Consider the following 19,164-nt stretch of genomic DNA (forward strand, 5'->3'; position numbering starts at 1 on the left):
CACATAGCACGCCATGATAGAATAGTGGAACTCATAGCAAAGGACAGTGAGAATGTACAAACATTCCAGGGTTATCCCATCCATGTTCCACCTCTGTGATATCTCAGAGCTACACCAGATATTGTTGTGGTTGATGAAGAGTCCAGAGAAGTGTCTGTATTAGAGATAGCCTGCACCTTTGACTATAGCCTAGAGGAAGCCTTTAAGACCAAGGTCATAAAATACCAACCACTTCTACATAACATCTCAGAGCTGGGCTATAGGTGCAGACTATTTGTCTTTATATTTGGCAGCCTAGGGAATACGCACAGACTGGTTGTTAGAGAGTTCCAACAACTTGGGATGCCCAAAAGGAGGCAAAAGGGCTGGTAAAGTATCTGCTATAATTGGCAGCCGTCATATACAGTATATGGTGGAGACGCTGTTACTTATACCCATAGAGTACTGAGTGACATGCCTATTGTATCATGAAAACACATACCATGATTTTGCAGATGTAACTCTAATGTGTCCTTGTATGCATATCCTGTGTGGACATAAATAAATGGTTAAAGTGTGTGTGTGTGTGTGTGTGTGTGTGTGTGTGTGTGTGTGTGTGTGTGTGTGTGTGTGTGTGTGTGTGTAAACAATCTGGATACTGACACAGACAGATGCTCTCTTGTCACTCTCCATCCTGTAGGGACACTTGATTGCTTTATTTTCCACTGTTCAGAGAGAACAGGGAGTCATTACTGCACATATGTACCGACTGTAATTATGGCAGTGAGTTTTTTTTGTTGTTGTTTGTTTTCTTCCGCTCACTGAAACACAGTGAACATGTTTATTGAATTTGACGAGTCAGTGGTGGGGAAGAAATGTGTGAAAACAAATGTGTTTTCAGCCGTGAATGAAAATCTACTTTCTGTAGTCCGCCGCTGCTGCTGCTGCTCTCAAGGAATCTGCCTCCGGTGCAAAGAACCATGAAATGGAGTCTAGAATTTGAAGGCTCTAATTCAGGAACACAGAGCAAGCAAGGGAGCTTCTTTCACCCCCCCCCCCCCACCACCACCACCACCACCCCACCCCCCCCTCAACATACCTCACAACTATAATTCACCGCTGCAATAAAAACTCATACGTAATGTACGATCCCTATTCAGGGACGCTCTATCGCAGTGGTTCTCAAAGTGGGGTCCAGGGACCCCCGGGGGTCCTTGAGGGAGTTCCAAACTTCCAGGGGGTCCCCAGCTAAATGACTGGAACCAAATGGACCCTTATGAGTTAAATTAACATTGATTTACAATATAAATTGGGGTCTCAGAGATAGAAATGCCATTAAATGGGGGTCCGCGGGCTAGATTAGTGTCAATTTGGGGGTCCTTCACATGAAAAGGTTTGGGAACCACTGCTCTATCGTGCCCTGTGAAAGAAAGCAAAAGGTAGAAAATGGCGCATTAGCTACAATTATAGCTGCTCCGTAACCTTTCCACCTTTAAACGTACAACATAAATACCCCGTGGACAAGTTTCCAATCATGTACGAAAAAAAAGAACCATTTCGTTTTCCGTTCTTTATGACCTTTAAAAGCTAGTTGACAGAGAGAGTTATGCTTTGTTGTTGATGATATACAGCCTGTAGTAGTCGTTGCAGCGGCGCGGCTGTGGTAGTCCCTGAAGCACACCACCGCTGTCGAGTGGAAACCTCGTATGTCCAAAACCTATTACTTTTACTCTTTAGGAAATAGAGATTTGGAGTTCCAAAGTAGTTACGATTTCATCATAAGCTCTTGTTAATCCTTTAGACTGGATCATATTTATAAAAACCCACAGACAGAATTAACCACGTTAAACCTGGCATACCTGTTTTGGGGCATGTAGGTGAACATTTTCAACGTTTTAATAGCGAAAACAACACATCTACAAGCTCACAATGTGTTGTGACGCAATGGATTGTGAGCGTGCAGATCGGCTACGCTTGCTCAACATTGTCATCCGACAAAGTATAAAATAGGGCATTAGTTTATGAATCATTTATTTTTAAAATGGACTATGGAGATACAAGGGCTCTGCCGGACAGTGACGGCACACCATGTGGCCATGTAGACAGGCCGTCTAGGCGCAGCTGAAGGCCGGGGACCAGAATAGCTCTGATAATGTATCTGTCATGAATGTGTGTCATCGCGGCCTATTCCATAGTACACAGTGGAAAACGGAATGGCCACGGTGACTACATAGCCGGCTTTATTTAAAGGTGTTGCCATGACCGCACAACCGACAGCGATATGCCTATAGCTCACATGTGCTAGTCAAATACAGCGTATCACCAAAGGCTATAGGTACTAGAGTCATTACTCATTAGCATGGCCAATAGCTTCAATTCAGCTTCTCAACGCAAAGTTGCAAACACGACTAAAATGTTGAAATAATCACCGTTCGATGACTCATAAATGAATGGAGGCCCATCACTGAAGCCTAACCGTATAAATCTTAGATCTTTGAAACATCAGCTTCCACCCACGCAGCGTCACATAAAAGCAAATTCGATCACAGTAGGAAAGGGATCCCTCTTGCCCCGTCCCTCTGAAACGAGAAGGCCAGCTGTAAAACGGAGTGTTAACGCTACTTTCCCACATTTGCACATGCTCCCGGGAGAAGGGTGGTCATGTCTGAGGTACGGACAGACCGACACACATCCTCATTCGCACACAGCATGAATGAGCCTTCCAAAGAAGTACCGTACTACTGATGCCTTTTAGATGACTCAAAATAAAGCTGGGAAAAGTGCATTAACCCATTTAGGCCTGAAAAAAAATCTTCTAAATCCTGACAGTTTTCTGAAATACCTGTTTCTAGGCCTATATCACTCAATATCTCATGTCAAGGACCCCCAGAAATGATCTGTAATTGGCCTCCGACCCACATACAGTATGAAAATATGTTGTTCCAGGGACCTCCCCAGAAGCAAAGATTTGTGTTAAAAACGTTTGTTCTGAAAAAGTATATTCCAAATTTGCGCCACATTTTCACGATTTTTAAAAAATAGCAGAACTACAAGCTCGTAGCGCGCCACTCGGTGGCGCTATGAGCTTGTAGATCTGCTATTTTTCAATAGCTAAATTATAACAAGGCTTGAATATCCTCAACGATACATAAAAAAATAAAAATTAAAGTGAGCCCTAGCTGATCATTCTCAAAGAAGCACTGTAGTGGGTCCATTCCCAGATACTGTTTTCATATTAGCAGCAGGGGAAGTGTACAATTTGACTTGACTGTGAATTATTCTCTGCACATTTCTTTCTTTTCTTTTTCTGCATCTGGGAAAGTGCTCACGCACCAGAGGCGGCGCGCATCCAGAATGTAAATGTGACATAGAGCGATCCAGCACTCCCACAGAGGAGCCCAGAGGGGTGTGTGTGGTCTTGTTTCTTTGACATGACCATCACAACACCTCACCCCTGTGTTTTAGTACCAAGTGCCGGGTAAAATACTGTGGAGACCATACGACTATGTGTACTCGTTTAAACTTGCTCTGACAAAAGGCTTAAGCCAGAAACGCACCAGATAAAAGAAAACGGTTAACTAACTGATCGACTGTGTCTTTCAACTGTTATTTTGAAGGGCCGCTTCCACATTCCAGTGTGGAGTTAACCACTTAAGCCTGATTATATACTTCGCCATACGACAATTCACGTATTGCTAAGCCCCACCCTCTCCCACTTAGACACTCCCACTTGGACACTTTACAGCCGGGCTCATTCATTCCAATGTAAATGTCATGGATTTTACACATTAAATAGTAAATACTCATTTTTGGAACCAGACCTTCAAAATCTCTTCCAAATCCGTCAACAAGGCCTGTCATATGCCCTGAAAATGTGCATGACATTTCTTTTTTTAAACAATGTTTTATCATATACTATAGGAAAACTATTGGTGGAGGTTTGTCTAACTCTAACCCATGTTATGCCTAGCTGTGATTGGACCATAGCAGTTTGGGGAGGGGCTTAGCTATAGGTCAATTAGTGAAAATAGCCGATCTACAAGCCCACAATGCGTCTGTGATTTCCCATATTTTGAAAATGTTGACCTGTAATGGACATGCCCAAAATAGGGACGCCAGGGGTTAGTGTGGTCAAAGGTCATTGTGACAGCAGCACGTTACTGTTGTAAACTTTAGAAAAGAGCAAACTGTTGTAAACAGTAACTTGTCTGGAAACATAGAAGCCTTGGTACTAGCACTGCAGCAACCACGCTTTAAAACACCAATGATTTTTAGAAGGACCTTCAAACCGGCACAGAGCAATCTAAAGAAAGTTAATTGCCTCCTTGGAATGTCTTCCAGCTCTCTTCAGCACTAGTCTGTAGCAAAAGAGCGTCCTCTTCATCGGGGTACTAAACAGCAACTTCACTTTGCTAATTGACTTTCTCTGTTCTCTTAAGGACAATGCTTCTTTATGACTTCCCCTTTATGAGCCTATTGTTGATCACGTCTTTAAGGAGCCCTTCATAAGGACTGCGCAAGCAGAGCTTTCAACAGAAACCAGGGAAAAGTATGTGCTGTTGTGAATGATTTCCTGCATCCTTGTGGGCAAAATGCCACGCTTATAGCATGGAACATGGTGGAGGAGGATATTGGCAGAGATGTATTATACAGTAGGCTCAACGAAAAGCTTCTTGTTACATTAAGAGCCATAATGGGATAAGAGTGGTGATTTACAGATTTTGTAAATAATAGCAGTGATTTACAGATTTTGTAAATTAAGAGCAGGGAGTGATTTACATATTTTAGAAATAAGAGCAGTGATTTACAGTTTTTGGAAGTCACAAAAACATAGAAATGTGATGTACATGCGTACAACATGTAACACAATGTACACACAATGCTGTTTTAGTATGTCACTTTCTGCAAATACACATTATTTCTACCCAGGCTTTACTAGGCAAGAATAAGTGAAACTTCAGTTAACATCCCAAAAATGCAATGTGTCAAAAATGGAACATGATATTCGTATCAGGAACTCTACAATTAGTTAATTGAATCAACTTTTTTTCCCACACTATGACTTGGCAATGATCCAGTTTAGCTTTAAGGGGCCTCAACCGCTACAGTGCTTTTTTCCCCCCCTTTTTTGGGTCATTCGTCTTGGGGTATTCTGTACATTATAGGCCAACCAAGGGCCATCTCTGACAAAAAGCTCATTTCCTGCCAGGTGAGAGTTCCGGGATATTAATCATAATTAAATGACTAGAAAAGGAAGCAAAGTGAGTCGGTTCGCGTGTAAGGTGATGAACTTTCCTTGACACTGCTGCAGGAAGCCAATAACAGCTTCAGTTAAAACCTGCCTTTCCTTCGCTCTCTTACCCCAGACGGACACCAAATCTCTGGAAGGCAGAGGCCGCCAGCTGCTTTTCACTCTTTCATCAGGTGAGAGAGATTGGGTAGTGGGTACTCCCACACAGTAGAGTCACGAAGATGCAAGATGCAGCTTAGAGCAGGATCGAGTCACTTCCTGGTTTTTAAACAGCTGGTGGATGGAAAATGAAGCTCGCACACGGCTGCAACTTGCAGCATCGTGACTCTACTGTGTGGGAGCACTGATTCAGGCCACATATTTGTATGTTTTGTGTGTGGACCAGTGTTGCCATGTCTGCTAATTATAAGCGACTTTGGTCTTGTTTTTATTAAGTTGCTAAAATGTAGTTGTTTATTTGGGCTTCCTTCCTAAATGTTGTTTAAACCAGTGGTTGTCAAACATGTTCAAGTCAAGGACCACCAAATCAATTTGGTACCAAGGAGTGGACTCCCATACAAGATTTGTGTTGCTAATATTTGTCACAACTATTACACATTTTCCCACCTTTTTTACTCTCGCAAAATCTGGCCCTGAGAAGAGTATCGGCTGTAATGGTTCCACAGTTAATCAATGTGTATATCACTGTTGCCTCAGTGAGAAGGTAGTTTCAAACCCGACTGGGGTCGTACTGCGTGTGGCGAGTTTTCAGTTCTCCCTGCAATCACCTGGATTTCCTAAGGCTGCTCCAGATCTCACACACACACACACACACACACACACACACACACACACACACACACACACACACACACACACACACACACACACACACACACACACACACACACACACACACACACACACACACACACACACACACACACACACACACACACACACACACACACACACACACACACACACACACAACAAAAGGAAATCCAAGATAAGGACAGTCCTGCCAGTGCTCCGAGTCTACAGCGCTGGCTTCAGAGCTGGAGCTGCTCCCTGGGCACAGCATACTGGTCCTAACAGTTAGGATGGGTTAAATGCAGAGAACGATTTCCCCCACAGGGACAAATGATTGAAGTGAAACTTAACTTAATGAGGAACATTAAGTTACCTAATGGTTACCTAATGGTTGTGAACTTGCGGTCACAATCCACTTTTGTTTTCCTCTGTAACACTGACTGCCGACTCCATCCTCTCTGTTTGGCTGGCAAAAAACAATGTACCCATCTATTTACAATCCTCCCTTTCTCTGCAAGACACTACATTTTTTATCGCCCACTCATCATCATCATCAGCACAATGCTGGACACTTGCCTTCTCTGTCCATTTCAATTGACGGAAATTGGGAATGCAAAACAGGCCACTGGTGAAAGGACAAGTGGCCCCATCAGCCCTCAGGCAAACAATGGTCGTGTTTAGGTCCTACTTCCTCATGACACGCAGCAAAAACAATGAAGCTCTAGAATGATCGAGGCCGTCAGAAACTGCCACCCATCTCAAGAGTGCAAGACTTTCACCCCCTGCAATGTTGCTATGATGAGCCGTAGCGACAAATAAACACCTTGAAGTTTGAATAAATGGTAAATTGGTGCATTTATATACGTAGCGCCTTTATCCAAGATTCACATAGATTGTGCATTACATTCACCCATGCAAGGCACCAACAAGCACATCAGGAGCATTTAGGGGTTCAGTGTCTTGCTCAAGGACACTTCGACGTCCGGGTTCGAACTGGCAACCTTGCAGTTACCATCCGCCACTCCACCCCTGAGCCACCGCCGCCCTGTGAATGTGAACTTTAACCCATTTTTTGGTGGTTACATACATTATGTTATAATTTAGCTATTGAAAAATAGCAGATCTACGAGCTCATAGCGCACCACCGAGTGGCGCACTATGAACTTGTAGGTCTGCTATTTTTGAAAAATCGTTAAAATGTGCCTCAAATCTTTCAGAAAATTGTCATGATTTAGAAAACTTTTTTTTTTCGACGTCAGGCCTGAATGGGTTAAAGACATTTAAATTCTATTGGACTGAAGTGCAACGTTGAAAACCTAAACCTCTTTCCATACTGTATACTCGTCATCGCCGTGTATCCTCTAATTTGTAAAGAGAAACCTCCAACGGCAGGCTTCTATCCACTCCAGCAAATCTCTAAATAACACTGGATAAATGTCTAGACAAATTGACCACATTGCTTCCCCTTATGTACTGGCTGTTTCTGTGGCCGTTTCCTCGCTATTATGTGCAAATCTTAAAAACAACGCTCTTGCAGAAATGTCACCGGATGATTAATTAGGACATGGAGGATAAGCCCTTTCCTTGTCTTGGCATGACAGAAGTGTCACCACAAGCCAGTGAAGGGACGAGCTGCTCCCAAACACTGTTTACACTCCCTCTCTCCCACAGCAACGTAAATCTGATGTAATTGTAGGCCTGGCAGGGCAAGCATCAAAACACTGACATAGAAAGAAAAGATAATTTGAGCTCATATATGGCTCCTTTCTCTCAATGTGCCTGCCATTAAGTCTCCCTGAGTCAGCAAAATCTGCCTAGGTTTTAGAAACATCACACACACTACACAGTACAAATTGAAAAGAACATCGGCTGTATAGAACAATATGAAAAAGAAAAAGTATCTGCCGTCTTCACTGCTTGTATTATTCCCCTGTGAGAGATTAAGAAATGCGAGGTCCATAAAGGAAGAATTTGTTTAACATCCAGGAGAAATAATATCCTCTGTCACTGTCAGACACGGGGTCTCTGTAGACTAGATAAGGATCATGGGTATTTATTGCTCCCGCAATTAAGTGTTGGATTATGGGCCATCTCTGAGGAGAACAAACACTAGACAGCAGTGGCTCAAGGAAAGAGCAGACGGATGGGAACCGTGAGGTTCCCAGTTTGATCCCGGGCTCCCCCAGAGTTAGTGTTGATGTGTCCTTGACCTTAATTGCTCCAGATGAGCAGGTTTGGTGCCTTGGCTTGCATTGTTTCCTCCGCCATCGGTGTATGAATGTGTGTGTGAATGGGTGAATGTAAAGCACAAGATCTATATAAAGCAATTTGGATCAAATTAAAAAGCGCTATATGAATGCACCATTTAGAGTCTAAATGGTGCATTCATATAGCGCTTTTTAATTTGTCGTCTAAATTTTAGACGATCTCTGACTCACTGCTAATGCAGCCCACTGTTTCTGACGAGACAAGCCATAAGTCCAAGCCAAGGAGCCATTGCCAAAGCCACTGAAGATAGGGTTGTCATTTTGTCAAGACACTGTGCCATGAAAAAAACAAACAACTCTAGATTGTAATCATACAGTACAGTTCAGATGGAGATAATTGGCGAACTTGAATGATAATCACAATCTCTTGGGACTGACTCTGCCTACTGTCACTGTCGCTCCAGGTCCGCCCTCCCTGGTCTATATGCCTCAATTGGGGGTGACATCTCGTCTCAAGGGCAGAGAGAGGAGAGTCGGTACACGGCCAATCAGAGGCCAGCTGGTCACAGCTCCGTTGCTGAGCTCTCACACTTTTTACTCGCTCCTCCTGGGGAGAAAAGCACTGGGCTGAAGCCAACTCAAAACTACAGGGTCACACGCACACACACGCACGCACGCACACACACACACACACACACACACACACACACACACACACACACACACACACACACACACACACACTGTCGTAGAGGGCAGGCCTGTGAGAGGGAGAGAAAGGGAGAGAGAGACCTTGACCTGCTCATTCCCCTCCAAAGCTTCAATGTCGAGGATTCATTCAGCTCTAAATAAATACAGCCTTCAAAGGAAGGGGTAGTGTAACCCTCCGCAACCAACACTTTGTTTTCAGTCCCAAGTTAGCGGATAATCCCTTACAAATCTCAAATCTCTGTGGCATTCCCATTTATGGCAACAACTACAATGGAGGAGGAATTAGAATTTAGAGTGGGCTTCGTGTGAATATCACAATTTGGAAATCCCGTTGCATATGAGCTAGGCTAAAATGTATCAAGGTTTGGAATAGCCTTAATAATATTAATATATTAATAATATTAATAACCATTAGTGTAGTGAAGTGAGTTTCACAATTTACAGTAAAATGCACATCATTGTGTGTCTGATTGAGCTCACAAACACACGCTCGGGCAAGCAGCAGCCCAAACGGACTTGATTTTTTACACTCCCGAGTTAAATGAACACAGAAGCTGGCAAGCGTATGATGATTCACACACAGACACTTGAACAGAAGGGTCACCATCACCCTGTGAAAACAAGAGGCACTCTCACTGCTGGCTCCACACGAGCACTTCAACAGCCAAACCCTGCCGGGCATTCATTTAAACCCCTTGCAATCGATATAGCCCATTGCCCATTCATCACAGCAAACAGCCTGGCCCTGATGTGCTCACTCACGCCACGGGCGAGGTGGATCCACCCACGAGCTGTCATTATGCCAGGAGAACCGAGGTAAGGCACTGACAGGTTAGGCAAGATCAGCCACTTAAAACGTATACTTCCGTCAAATAGCCAGTCTACAAGCTCACAACACAAAGTGAGCTTGTAGATCTAGATGCTATTCTCGCAGAATGTTCACCTGACCTGACATACCCAGGTGTGTACTGTGTGGGGGGGCTATAAGGCTCATGAGACTTATTCATCTATCTGTAAATCATTTTCTCTACGGGAAATCAGACCTAAGTGAAAATGCATCAGTCTCTCAGCTCTGCCTCCTGCTCATTGATCTAGACGTCTAGACGAGCGTCAGCATCATCAGACTTATCAGTCACCATGACAGCCCTCTATTCCACACTTGACTTGTGCAGCATCCAATAAGGACCACGCTAAGGACTACCTATAGCTCTCTGCTTTTACCTGACGCACGTGATGCAAAGCACATCGGTGCAACGTTAATATTCCTGCATTATGCACTGAATTACATGTATGGGTGCATGTAACTTTTGGTACAGGACAGGTTGAAGAGGGGGGTCCCTTTGATCATATTTATTTGGTAAAGAATGATGAAACATTCTTTTCCAAGTTTCCTGTGGAAATGATAATTGCCCATATGGCACTTATTGTTCAACTTCTTACCTTGTTAGAGTAGGGCGGCCGGGCGAGGTTGATGCCATCTCGGATGAGTTTATCCCTAATCATGATCTTCAGCTTCAGCTTGGGATAGACCACCAGCTCTCTGCGGTTGCCCAGCGTCAGGTTCCTAGACTGCGCGCCCTGCACGTACCCGCCGTTGCGCCCATGGACTCTTTCGCCGTTAGGTTCGGTCCAGGACTTCGAGCCCCGGAGTTTGGACTCGTACTGGTCCACCATGTGACTGGCATAGATCTCGGACGCGGGGGGCATCGGTTCCAGCGTGAAGTAGAGTCCACTGGCGGTGTCTTTATCTTCATCTTTCAGCCTCTTGACCGCGTCATGGACCCTCTGCCGGTGGTGAGGTATGTAGACGCCGATGGCGTCCAGGTCGGGGTCTCCGATTTGTTTGCAAACTTCAAGGTCGTCATAGCCATTATCCACGAAAGCCTCTACATACTGGGCGAGCTGAAGGGTCTTCAGCCACTCGAAGACGATGACAGGTCCGCTGCTTGTCATGTTGCCCTGTTCTCAGTGTGATTCGGAACGGAATGGGACTCGGGAACACTTCACTAAAGTGAGGATTACTCTCCCATTCGACCTTTGAATCGCATTATAAAGCTTTACCCCCCAAGCTTTAAAGCACTTTTAGTATTGGGGTAAACAAATAAATGTCCAAAGAGCGAATGGTTAACAGCCAGGTTAAATAGAGTTTGTATTATCCATCATGAAAGGTCTGGTTTCCAAACCTCAATGTTCATTTGCTTATGTCCGAGTTGCATGTAATATATAAGCATTACCGGGGAGATATAGTTAAAAGATTAGTGCTACTCAGTCGATGTGACACCTGTCAATATTTACAAATGAAGGAGATTACTTCAATTCCAGTGGAGACAGCTTTCAAATCCCGGATGTCAACTGGTCATCGATGCTCATCGCCCACATTGACATAGCATGTGCTGTTAAACAACAGTCTCCTCGGAAATGAATGGTCGTGTGAACAACCACTCGGTTGGTTTTAGCCGTTTTAATCAGCTAAAGTGTTCCGTTTACGCACAGCAAACAAACACACGTTGCGCCTCTAAAGCATTCCCAAACGTTATCCTATTTATTTTCCACACCGCAATAATCGGGTTTGTTGAATTAGCGAGATCCAAAGCAGGGAGTTAAAAAGCCGGTTGCTGTTGGCACGGGCAACGACAGAGACCAGACCGCACAGCGCCGCTTCCAGCCGCGCCGTCTACGAGTTGTCCAACCCGGCACAAGCACAGCAGTGCACCGCATCCACACAGCCAACACATGCAACGTTCACCACCGTGCGTAACTGTCCCTCTGCCATCCACGCCCACAAATCCAAGAGCTCCGTTTTAAAAATAGTGATGAAATTCCTTTTCGCCTTTCTTTCTTTTTTTTGGTACAACTTGTCACACGCAGCCTATAGGGCGCACGTACGATCTGCCGGTTCCGACTCACAGACAAAAGTTGATCGGGAACCAGAGGCGCGAGAGCGGATGATAACGAGAGCGCAAAAGTGTCACACACCTCAAATGAGCAGCCTGGTTGCTGATTTGTTTCACGTTCCGCCTCGTTCTCGCTCCTTCGGTGTGATGTTGCTCTCAGCGGCTCTATCTCTCTCTCTCTCTCTCTCTCTCTCTCTCTCTCTCTCTCTCTCTCTCTCTCTCTCTCTCTCTCTCCCCCTCTCTCTCGGTCTCTCGGTCTCTCTCTCTCCCTCACTATCTCACTCATTCAGCAATTCCATGGGTTCATTTCTCACCGCTCACTCGCTCCCTCTATGTGCCGACTGGGGTACTGAAAGGAAAGAGAGCACAGTGGGGCTGATGTAATGGGTAATTGCAGTGCACGCTAAATTACTCGATAATTACTTGATCACTTTCCTTTGTTGATTGGAATTTGTTATAATAGTGGGATGTATCCATTATTTATGTCTCGCCTGTGTTGGGAGAATAAAAACGAATTATAATGCCATGCCCTGCAAAGGTAACCTAAAACCATAGTATGGTTGAATAATATCTTATACAATACGCTTTCATTTAATCAAAATGTAGTATTAATCATGCTCTAGTGTACAACATATAACATGCATTTGTCAGTTTTCTCTTTTTTGTAAGTTCTTTCAGATCAAGCACTGCATGCAGACCAAACGGCATTCTCCAGCCTAGTATAACAGACAGTGGAACCCACAGGACACCATGCTTATGGCTCATGTAGGCTTGGCTGTATAGCTATGGAACACAAACACATAGGATGCGACTGGGACATGTAGTCTTGAATGAGACCTGTCCTCTCTGTCCAAACGCCGCGTCAGGCTCGTCAGCACTGATGCATGCTTCGTAAAATGTGAGCCGACAGCTTGTTAGGGGTCAGTTTGGAACAATCACCGCTGCAGCCCCTGCTGCAAGTGATTTGCCTTGGCCCATTATGACATGCAGCAGGGTAGGGAACAACAAACACAGGCAGTCAGGGGGGAGTGGAGAACAAGCATATCAAAACAGCCCCAAAAAACCACAGACACACAGCAAACATGCACGTCAACATGCAGTTGCCATAGAAGGGATGAAGATCTGTGATTCTTTATTCCCAGAAAAGATCAATATTATCGTATGCAAAGTGGCATCAAATATTGGCATCAGCATATCCGGTCCAGTCTTTGCAATGACAGCAAAAATGCCTTGTCCTTTTATAACCACAAATCAAAATTTATTTCAGTCAGTCAGCAGTCAGTTGCATGGACTCTAAAAGGCAAATTTATACATACCAATGTATAAATTATCATTCACTGTCATTTACAGGTGATACAGCAGACCAAAAGTAGGCGTGTTTAATATGCAACTTTAGGCGTTTTGTTGGGACAAAATGGCATATGCTCACTTTAGAAGTCACTGTGTGACACTGAATACCAGCTTGTTATACCGACAGTTATCCTGCTCGCTTATGTGGGATTAAAAAAACCCCGCACACAGTCAGTCACACCCTCCCTGTGGTTGCAGGGGGACAGATATGTCATCAGCTCTGTTGCAGGAACAAGGGATTATGGGACGAGAGTGACAGATGGAACAGGAGAGCTGGTGCGTGCTACAGTGGGTGGACTGGAGTGCACGGCAGGCAGTGCCAGGAATGCCATCATGTTTCCACTATGCTGACGACGCCTCTGTCAGGGGCGGGCCCGGCCTCACATGGAGGTACGGTCCTGCTGTTGGGTTGTTACAGAACGGCTCACCTGGTAGGCAGCGATCGGAACTGGATTAATCCTAATTCGTGCATTACTACTACTGTAGTACTACTGTACTCTACTGCATTAAGTATGTGTCCCTGCACTTGAATAAATAACAATGAATTTCACTGTAAGGATAACAAAACACCACCCACTTTGGATGTCATCAACCCGATTCAAGTCAGCATGCTCAGAACATGCAATGGAGCCAGTATGGACATTTCCTGCTGGTGCTTTGTGTGAAAATGTAAAGAATGATGCACATGCACCCTCTTTAGAATATATCTTTAGCATTACAGTTTCCTTCAAGATGTGATTGTTTGTTTGTGCAGAATAGATTTTCATAAGACTTATGTCAGCTGTGTGCACAGTGCACACGCCCCACCACAATGTGTGGCTTAATATAGTGTTTTATTGCAAAAGAGTTAACATTATTACTTTGTTGCCACATAAACCAAGTAGTGTGTGCGACCATGTCATAAAGCAGTCCTGTTCCTCTGTACATTATGTGTATTGGTATTGCCCTGGAGGCAGGAGAGCCATTTGCCACATCAATAACCACCTCCATAAACTCCACTTAATAAAATCAGAAAGAGAGTGAGTATTAGTGCTGGTAAATATGGAGAGTGATGGAGTCTGCAGGCACTAGCACTGGTGCTGCTGGTAAATATGTATGTACTTGCAATATATTCATGGAGAAGGACAGTGACTGAGGCAGGTTGAGGGAAGAAAATCTCCATTAGACACTGCCAGAAGGCATAGATAGAAAAACACAATGACAGTTCTACTGACAATGCTATGGTATGCTATTAGCTATCCTCACTCCGCTTGGCAGTGGGAGCTTTCTATTTAGTTCGTCTGATGATAAATATATTTAGTTTTCTTGCTCCAGATTTCAAGGTTAAAACCTTCCAAGACCTCAATTTTAAAACCCTTCGAAGCAGAGAATGGCTTTCTGTGCACCTATATGCGGCAGCACGGCGAAGGTCGTGGATGGTCGGTTTCTGGGTCGGGGTTTTCCTGGGTGCTATCTGTCAGCGTGTGAGAGAGCTGTGGGGTCTGGTACCAGCAATATAGCCGAGATGGATGCGTAAAAAGCCAAACCACGGATGATGGTTAAAATAGAACGAGGCTGAGCCGTTTGTATGGTTCTGCTGCATGCAGGCAACCCCTAACCTCCAACCACACAATTTGGCTCTGTTTCTGTTGCTTTCAATTCAATTTATTAAACACATATACCTATTCTGGGCATGTCATAACAGGCGAGTATTTGGCAAAAATAGCCGTAAGTGAAAATAGCAGTGGCTGTTTGTGATTGCTGTTTTTGCTGAAGAGACTTAGTATGTGTGGAGGGGACCAGCTATACGAAACCCATGGGGGGTATACGAAGTATAGGGTTTAAGTGGTTAAGATGTATTGACCCACCTGAACATTGTTTTAAATGTTAGTCAATGCATGGATGCATTTATTGTTGACCAATGCATCATACTGGTCACCCCTGAAATTTAGCCTAATCATAAAATTACCCTCTATAATGTAGAGATACATTATTTAAGATTAAGATTTCACATTAGCCGAGTTTACATTAGCTGCCTTGCAGACAGTAAATGTTTACAACCATTATTATCACTTACAAATTGTTACAATCAATCTATAGTTCATGACACCTCAAATTAAATGTATGCTGCACTGCCATTATCTGTATTGCTCCGGTCCACCGAAAATTGCATCACTTCTCTCCACAATGGTTCACTCTCGCTCTCTCTTTGGCTGACTCCCCTAGACTCTCCATCATATGCTGGCAGGCTTAAGAATTCAATTCACAGTGAAATCCTCAGTGTTCATTTTACCCGACTGTACAAATGGACATTATTCTCACTCTCAGAGTTAAATTATAACAGAGGATTTGTCTGTGTTGGTTGGACAGGCAAAAAAAGGAGGAGCTGGTTGTACTCTCACCAAAATAGCTGATCTACACGTTCACAACGAAGCGCGCTGAAACACGTTAGCTTATGAATTTGCTATTTTCGGTGCAAGAAGACACAATATGCAGCTAAATATAAATCAGGCTTACGGGAACATTTCCCATGAGCCAACCTGTCCTTTCGGCATATAAGGCTGGAATACGGTTGTTGGTTTTTTCATCTTGGATACCTGATATTAATCTGGCAATGTCCCAGTGCTGCTGGCCTGCATGCGTTTATCATGGTGACAGAAAGGTCTCTAAAATGAATCCCAAATTCTGTATCCTAAAACACAGAGTAAAAACACAGGGTAAAAACACATGGGAAATGAGGAAAAGAGGGAATTCAAATAGAGGTCGGTTTAAGTGAAGAAACTGAGTTACAGAGAGTATAAGCGAAGAGAAATAAATTGAGTACTAAATCCACATATTTTACTGTCCAGGGATGCAATTAATGATAGTAATTCAACGTCTTATTTTTATACACCTGAAGAAAAGGCAGGACCTGTCCTTGGAGTTTGATGGCCTGAAACATGCAATGGATTCTTTCCCAGCTTTCAGGCAGAATTGAATAGAGAGTGGGAGTAGGGCTTGATTTTCCTTTATGCTCTTTTAATTACACACAGCTGGCTGGGTTCCAGTCCCCTGAGGTAATGTGTGCACAAACACACGCACACGCACACACACACACACACACACACACACACACACACACACACACACACACACACAAACACACAAACACACACACACACACACACGCACGCACACACACACACACATGCGCGCACACGCACACAGACCAGTAGCCCGACCACTGGCAGCTCAATATCACTGAACATAAACACCTCAGAGACCAAGTGGCAGTGTGAAGGGAAGGGGTGGGGTAACTGGCAGCGTGGGGTTAATGCAATGAATGGGTGCATGTCTAAGCACATGAGCCACAGGCACTTGTCAGTCACATCAACCGACAGAATCCATTTATAAGCAAGCCAACCTGTGGCAGTCAGTTCAGTTGTCCGTTGTTTTTCATTCCCATCTTGTCTTTACGCAGACACAATTACAAAGGCGATGCCATCGCTCAAACTGCAGGAAGAGACTTTTCCCAAGCTGCATTTAGCAGTGACTTTTTCGAGGCATTCAGTTCCCATCAGAAGCATGGACTATGGTGGACACGTCACACACGTGTCAAATCAGACAGGCGGGGCGAGGCGCAATTACTTTTGAGTGGAACAGACAGGCTGACAGGAGCGCAATTACTTCCAAATCACCATCAACTAGGAGTGCTAGATCGAGACCATAACATATCAAATATTTACACAAATGTAATCAAATGGGCCCAAAACTGAAAATATTACACAGTGTAGGAGCCCTGCAATGCTAGGAATAGTTGAAACTAAAAAAATAAGAAAATCACCTGCATCCACCTATAGACTACTTATTGACTGCATAGAACAGAGGCAGCCTGTTTGATAAATTCACAGTACAGTGCAATATTAGTTGAGTGCCTTTCTATAGGATAGGAACAGGATGTTGAAAGAGGTCAAATTAGCAGCAGCAGTATACAATTCTGACAGGGCTAATTAAAAATCACTCACACAATACAAATCAGCACTTAAACGTTCATTGTTATGCTTGTGCTGAGACGAATAAACTTGCATAGAAGGTTAATGAGCTGAAAACATTATTAGGTGAAGCGCAGGGAGGGAGTGCTTTCAAAACGTGTTCAACCTTCCAAGTAATACACCAATTTTCCTTCAACTGGGTCATGATGTCATTAACCATTAATAACTGACACTATGTTGTTGTTGTTTTAACCCATTTAGGCATCTGTCATTTTGGATTTCAGCCACTTTAACCATTATTTTATATTTTGGCTATTCAAAAATAGCAGATATATAAGCTCATATCACACACTTTTTGCCACGCTATGAGCTTGTAAAAAAAATTGTGAAAATCTTTGAATATAGAATTTAAATATTTGAATATTTTTAAGCGAACATTTTCAACTCAAATCTGCGGGTCCCTGGAACCAAATGTTGGGAGGGGGGTTGTCAAAGGCCAAAAAGTTTGAGCACCACCGATACAGCAACAGTTAGGAGTTATTTAGAAGACATTTGTAGAATCTAGTCTTAATGGGTTAAATGGCAATAGATAACAGCATACACATGCAGTGAATACAACTTTACCCTAAGGATTGTTAATTCAACAATTACAATGCGGTTCAGAACCAATTTGTCCATCAAAAGAAACCAAGCCTGCACAGTAAAATCCTCATATTGTTAAATGTAACTCTATACTGAAGAGTGAACAAATCAAACCAAATGGACCGGTAACTGAGAATGGTGCGGAAATGGAACCAAATGGACCTGTAACGGTTGATTTGGTAATGTAATATGGGGAAAGGGCTGCAGTTGCTGTCACTGGCAGTGTTTTAACCAATTAAATCCTATACTTCGTTGACAGGGGATCCCCCAGGAGTCCGTATGGGTCCTCTATGAGGTTGTATGGCCCCTCCTATATGTCCCTCTAAACCAAACCTCTTCACTAAATTTAACCAATCTGCAAGCCCAACACCCCTACGTACTGTATACGTGATGTGAGCTTGCAGATCTCCAATTTTTGTGCTGAATGTTCACCTACTTTCACTGAATGTTTGCCTATTATAACATGCCTTGAACGGGGTTCATGTGGTTAATAAGACCTATCTAACCTGTGGCCTGTGTTTGCAGCGGTGCAGATGAGTGTTGAAGAGCTTCGGTGACCCGGGGCACGGATGTGCCAGAAGAATCTCTCTTTATTCCCGTCTGCTCCGCTGAGTTGCCATCTCAGGGATCTTGCGTGCTGGCAATTAGCATGTGTGGGCGTGCGCCAACCAACCACATCTGCAAAAGGGGATTATATGTACCGTATATATGCAAATCTACAACACATGGCTGCTGGAAAATGGAGATATGCAACTTTAAGTATTTATATTCGAAAAATTAACGTGGTGCCCTGTTTCTCTTTTGTATTACGGAAAGTGTTGGAGGCATTTGAGCCCAAACAAACAGTAATTACTTTCACGCTGCAGTCGTTTTCCGCAAACAAATCAACCTTGACACTGCCTTCACACATTCTCGCTCTGAATCACTGTTTCATTCCCTCACTGTCTGTCACGCATACATATGCACACTGTATTACATTGTCCACTTACAGTTTATACTGTAAGTGTTGATTCAACCACTTTCAACCTGGCATCCCTTCCCTTCCCCATTTTCGCCATGTCATTATTCCGTAGAGTGTAGGTGTAAATAAACATCAAAAATAGCAGATCAACAATGTGTTGCTATGTGGCGGGTTGTGAGCTCGTATAGGTTTGCTATTTTGGAAAATGTTTGATTAGGGCTCAGGTGGTTAAAGACTGAGATATTCAGTTGAGTCAAACTGAATAAGTGATATGCAGTTTGCTAATCTGCCAGCTGATGAAATATGGATGCCTGTGCTCCTCTCCTCTCCATCCCCTGTTCTCCTCGGCTGCCTTTAATTACAGATGGAGGGATAATCCAGAGGGGTCTAGGTCAGGGCAAGAGGCAGACTTAGGCATCGCTGACAG

At 43.8% G+C, this 19,164-nt stretch overlaps 1 protein-coding gene across 3 annotated transcripts in view; it reads right to left on the reverse strand.

Annotated features, from left to right (window-relative positions):
* sash1a (SAM and SH3 domain containing 1a) overlaps positions 1–12,002 on the reverse strand; it is a 250,806-nt gene extending 238,804 nt beyond the window's left edge. For all 3 annotated transcript variants that reach the window (XM_083790744.1, XM_083790740.1, XM_083790739.1), the window contains exon 1: positions 10,381–12,002. In XM_083790744.1, coding sequence (XP_083646870.1) covers positions 10,381–10,893 — 513 coding nt within the window. In that variant the 5' untranslated portion in view covers positions 10,894–12,002. The remainder of the gene's footprint in view (positions 1–10,380) is intronic.
* Between the last annotated feature and the right edge of the window lie 7,162 nt (positions 12,003–19,164).

This window comes from Protomyctophum parallelum, assembly GCF_964188405.1.
Source record: "Protomyctophum parallelum genome assembly, chromosome: 19".
NCBI lineage: Eukaryota > Metazoa > Chordata > Actinopteri > Myctophiformes > Myctophidae > Protomyctophum > Protomyctophum parallelum.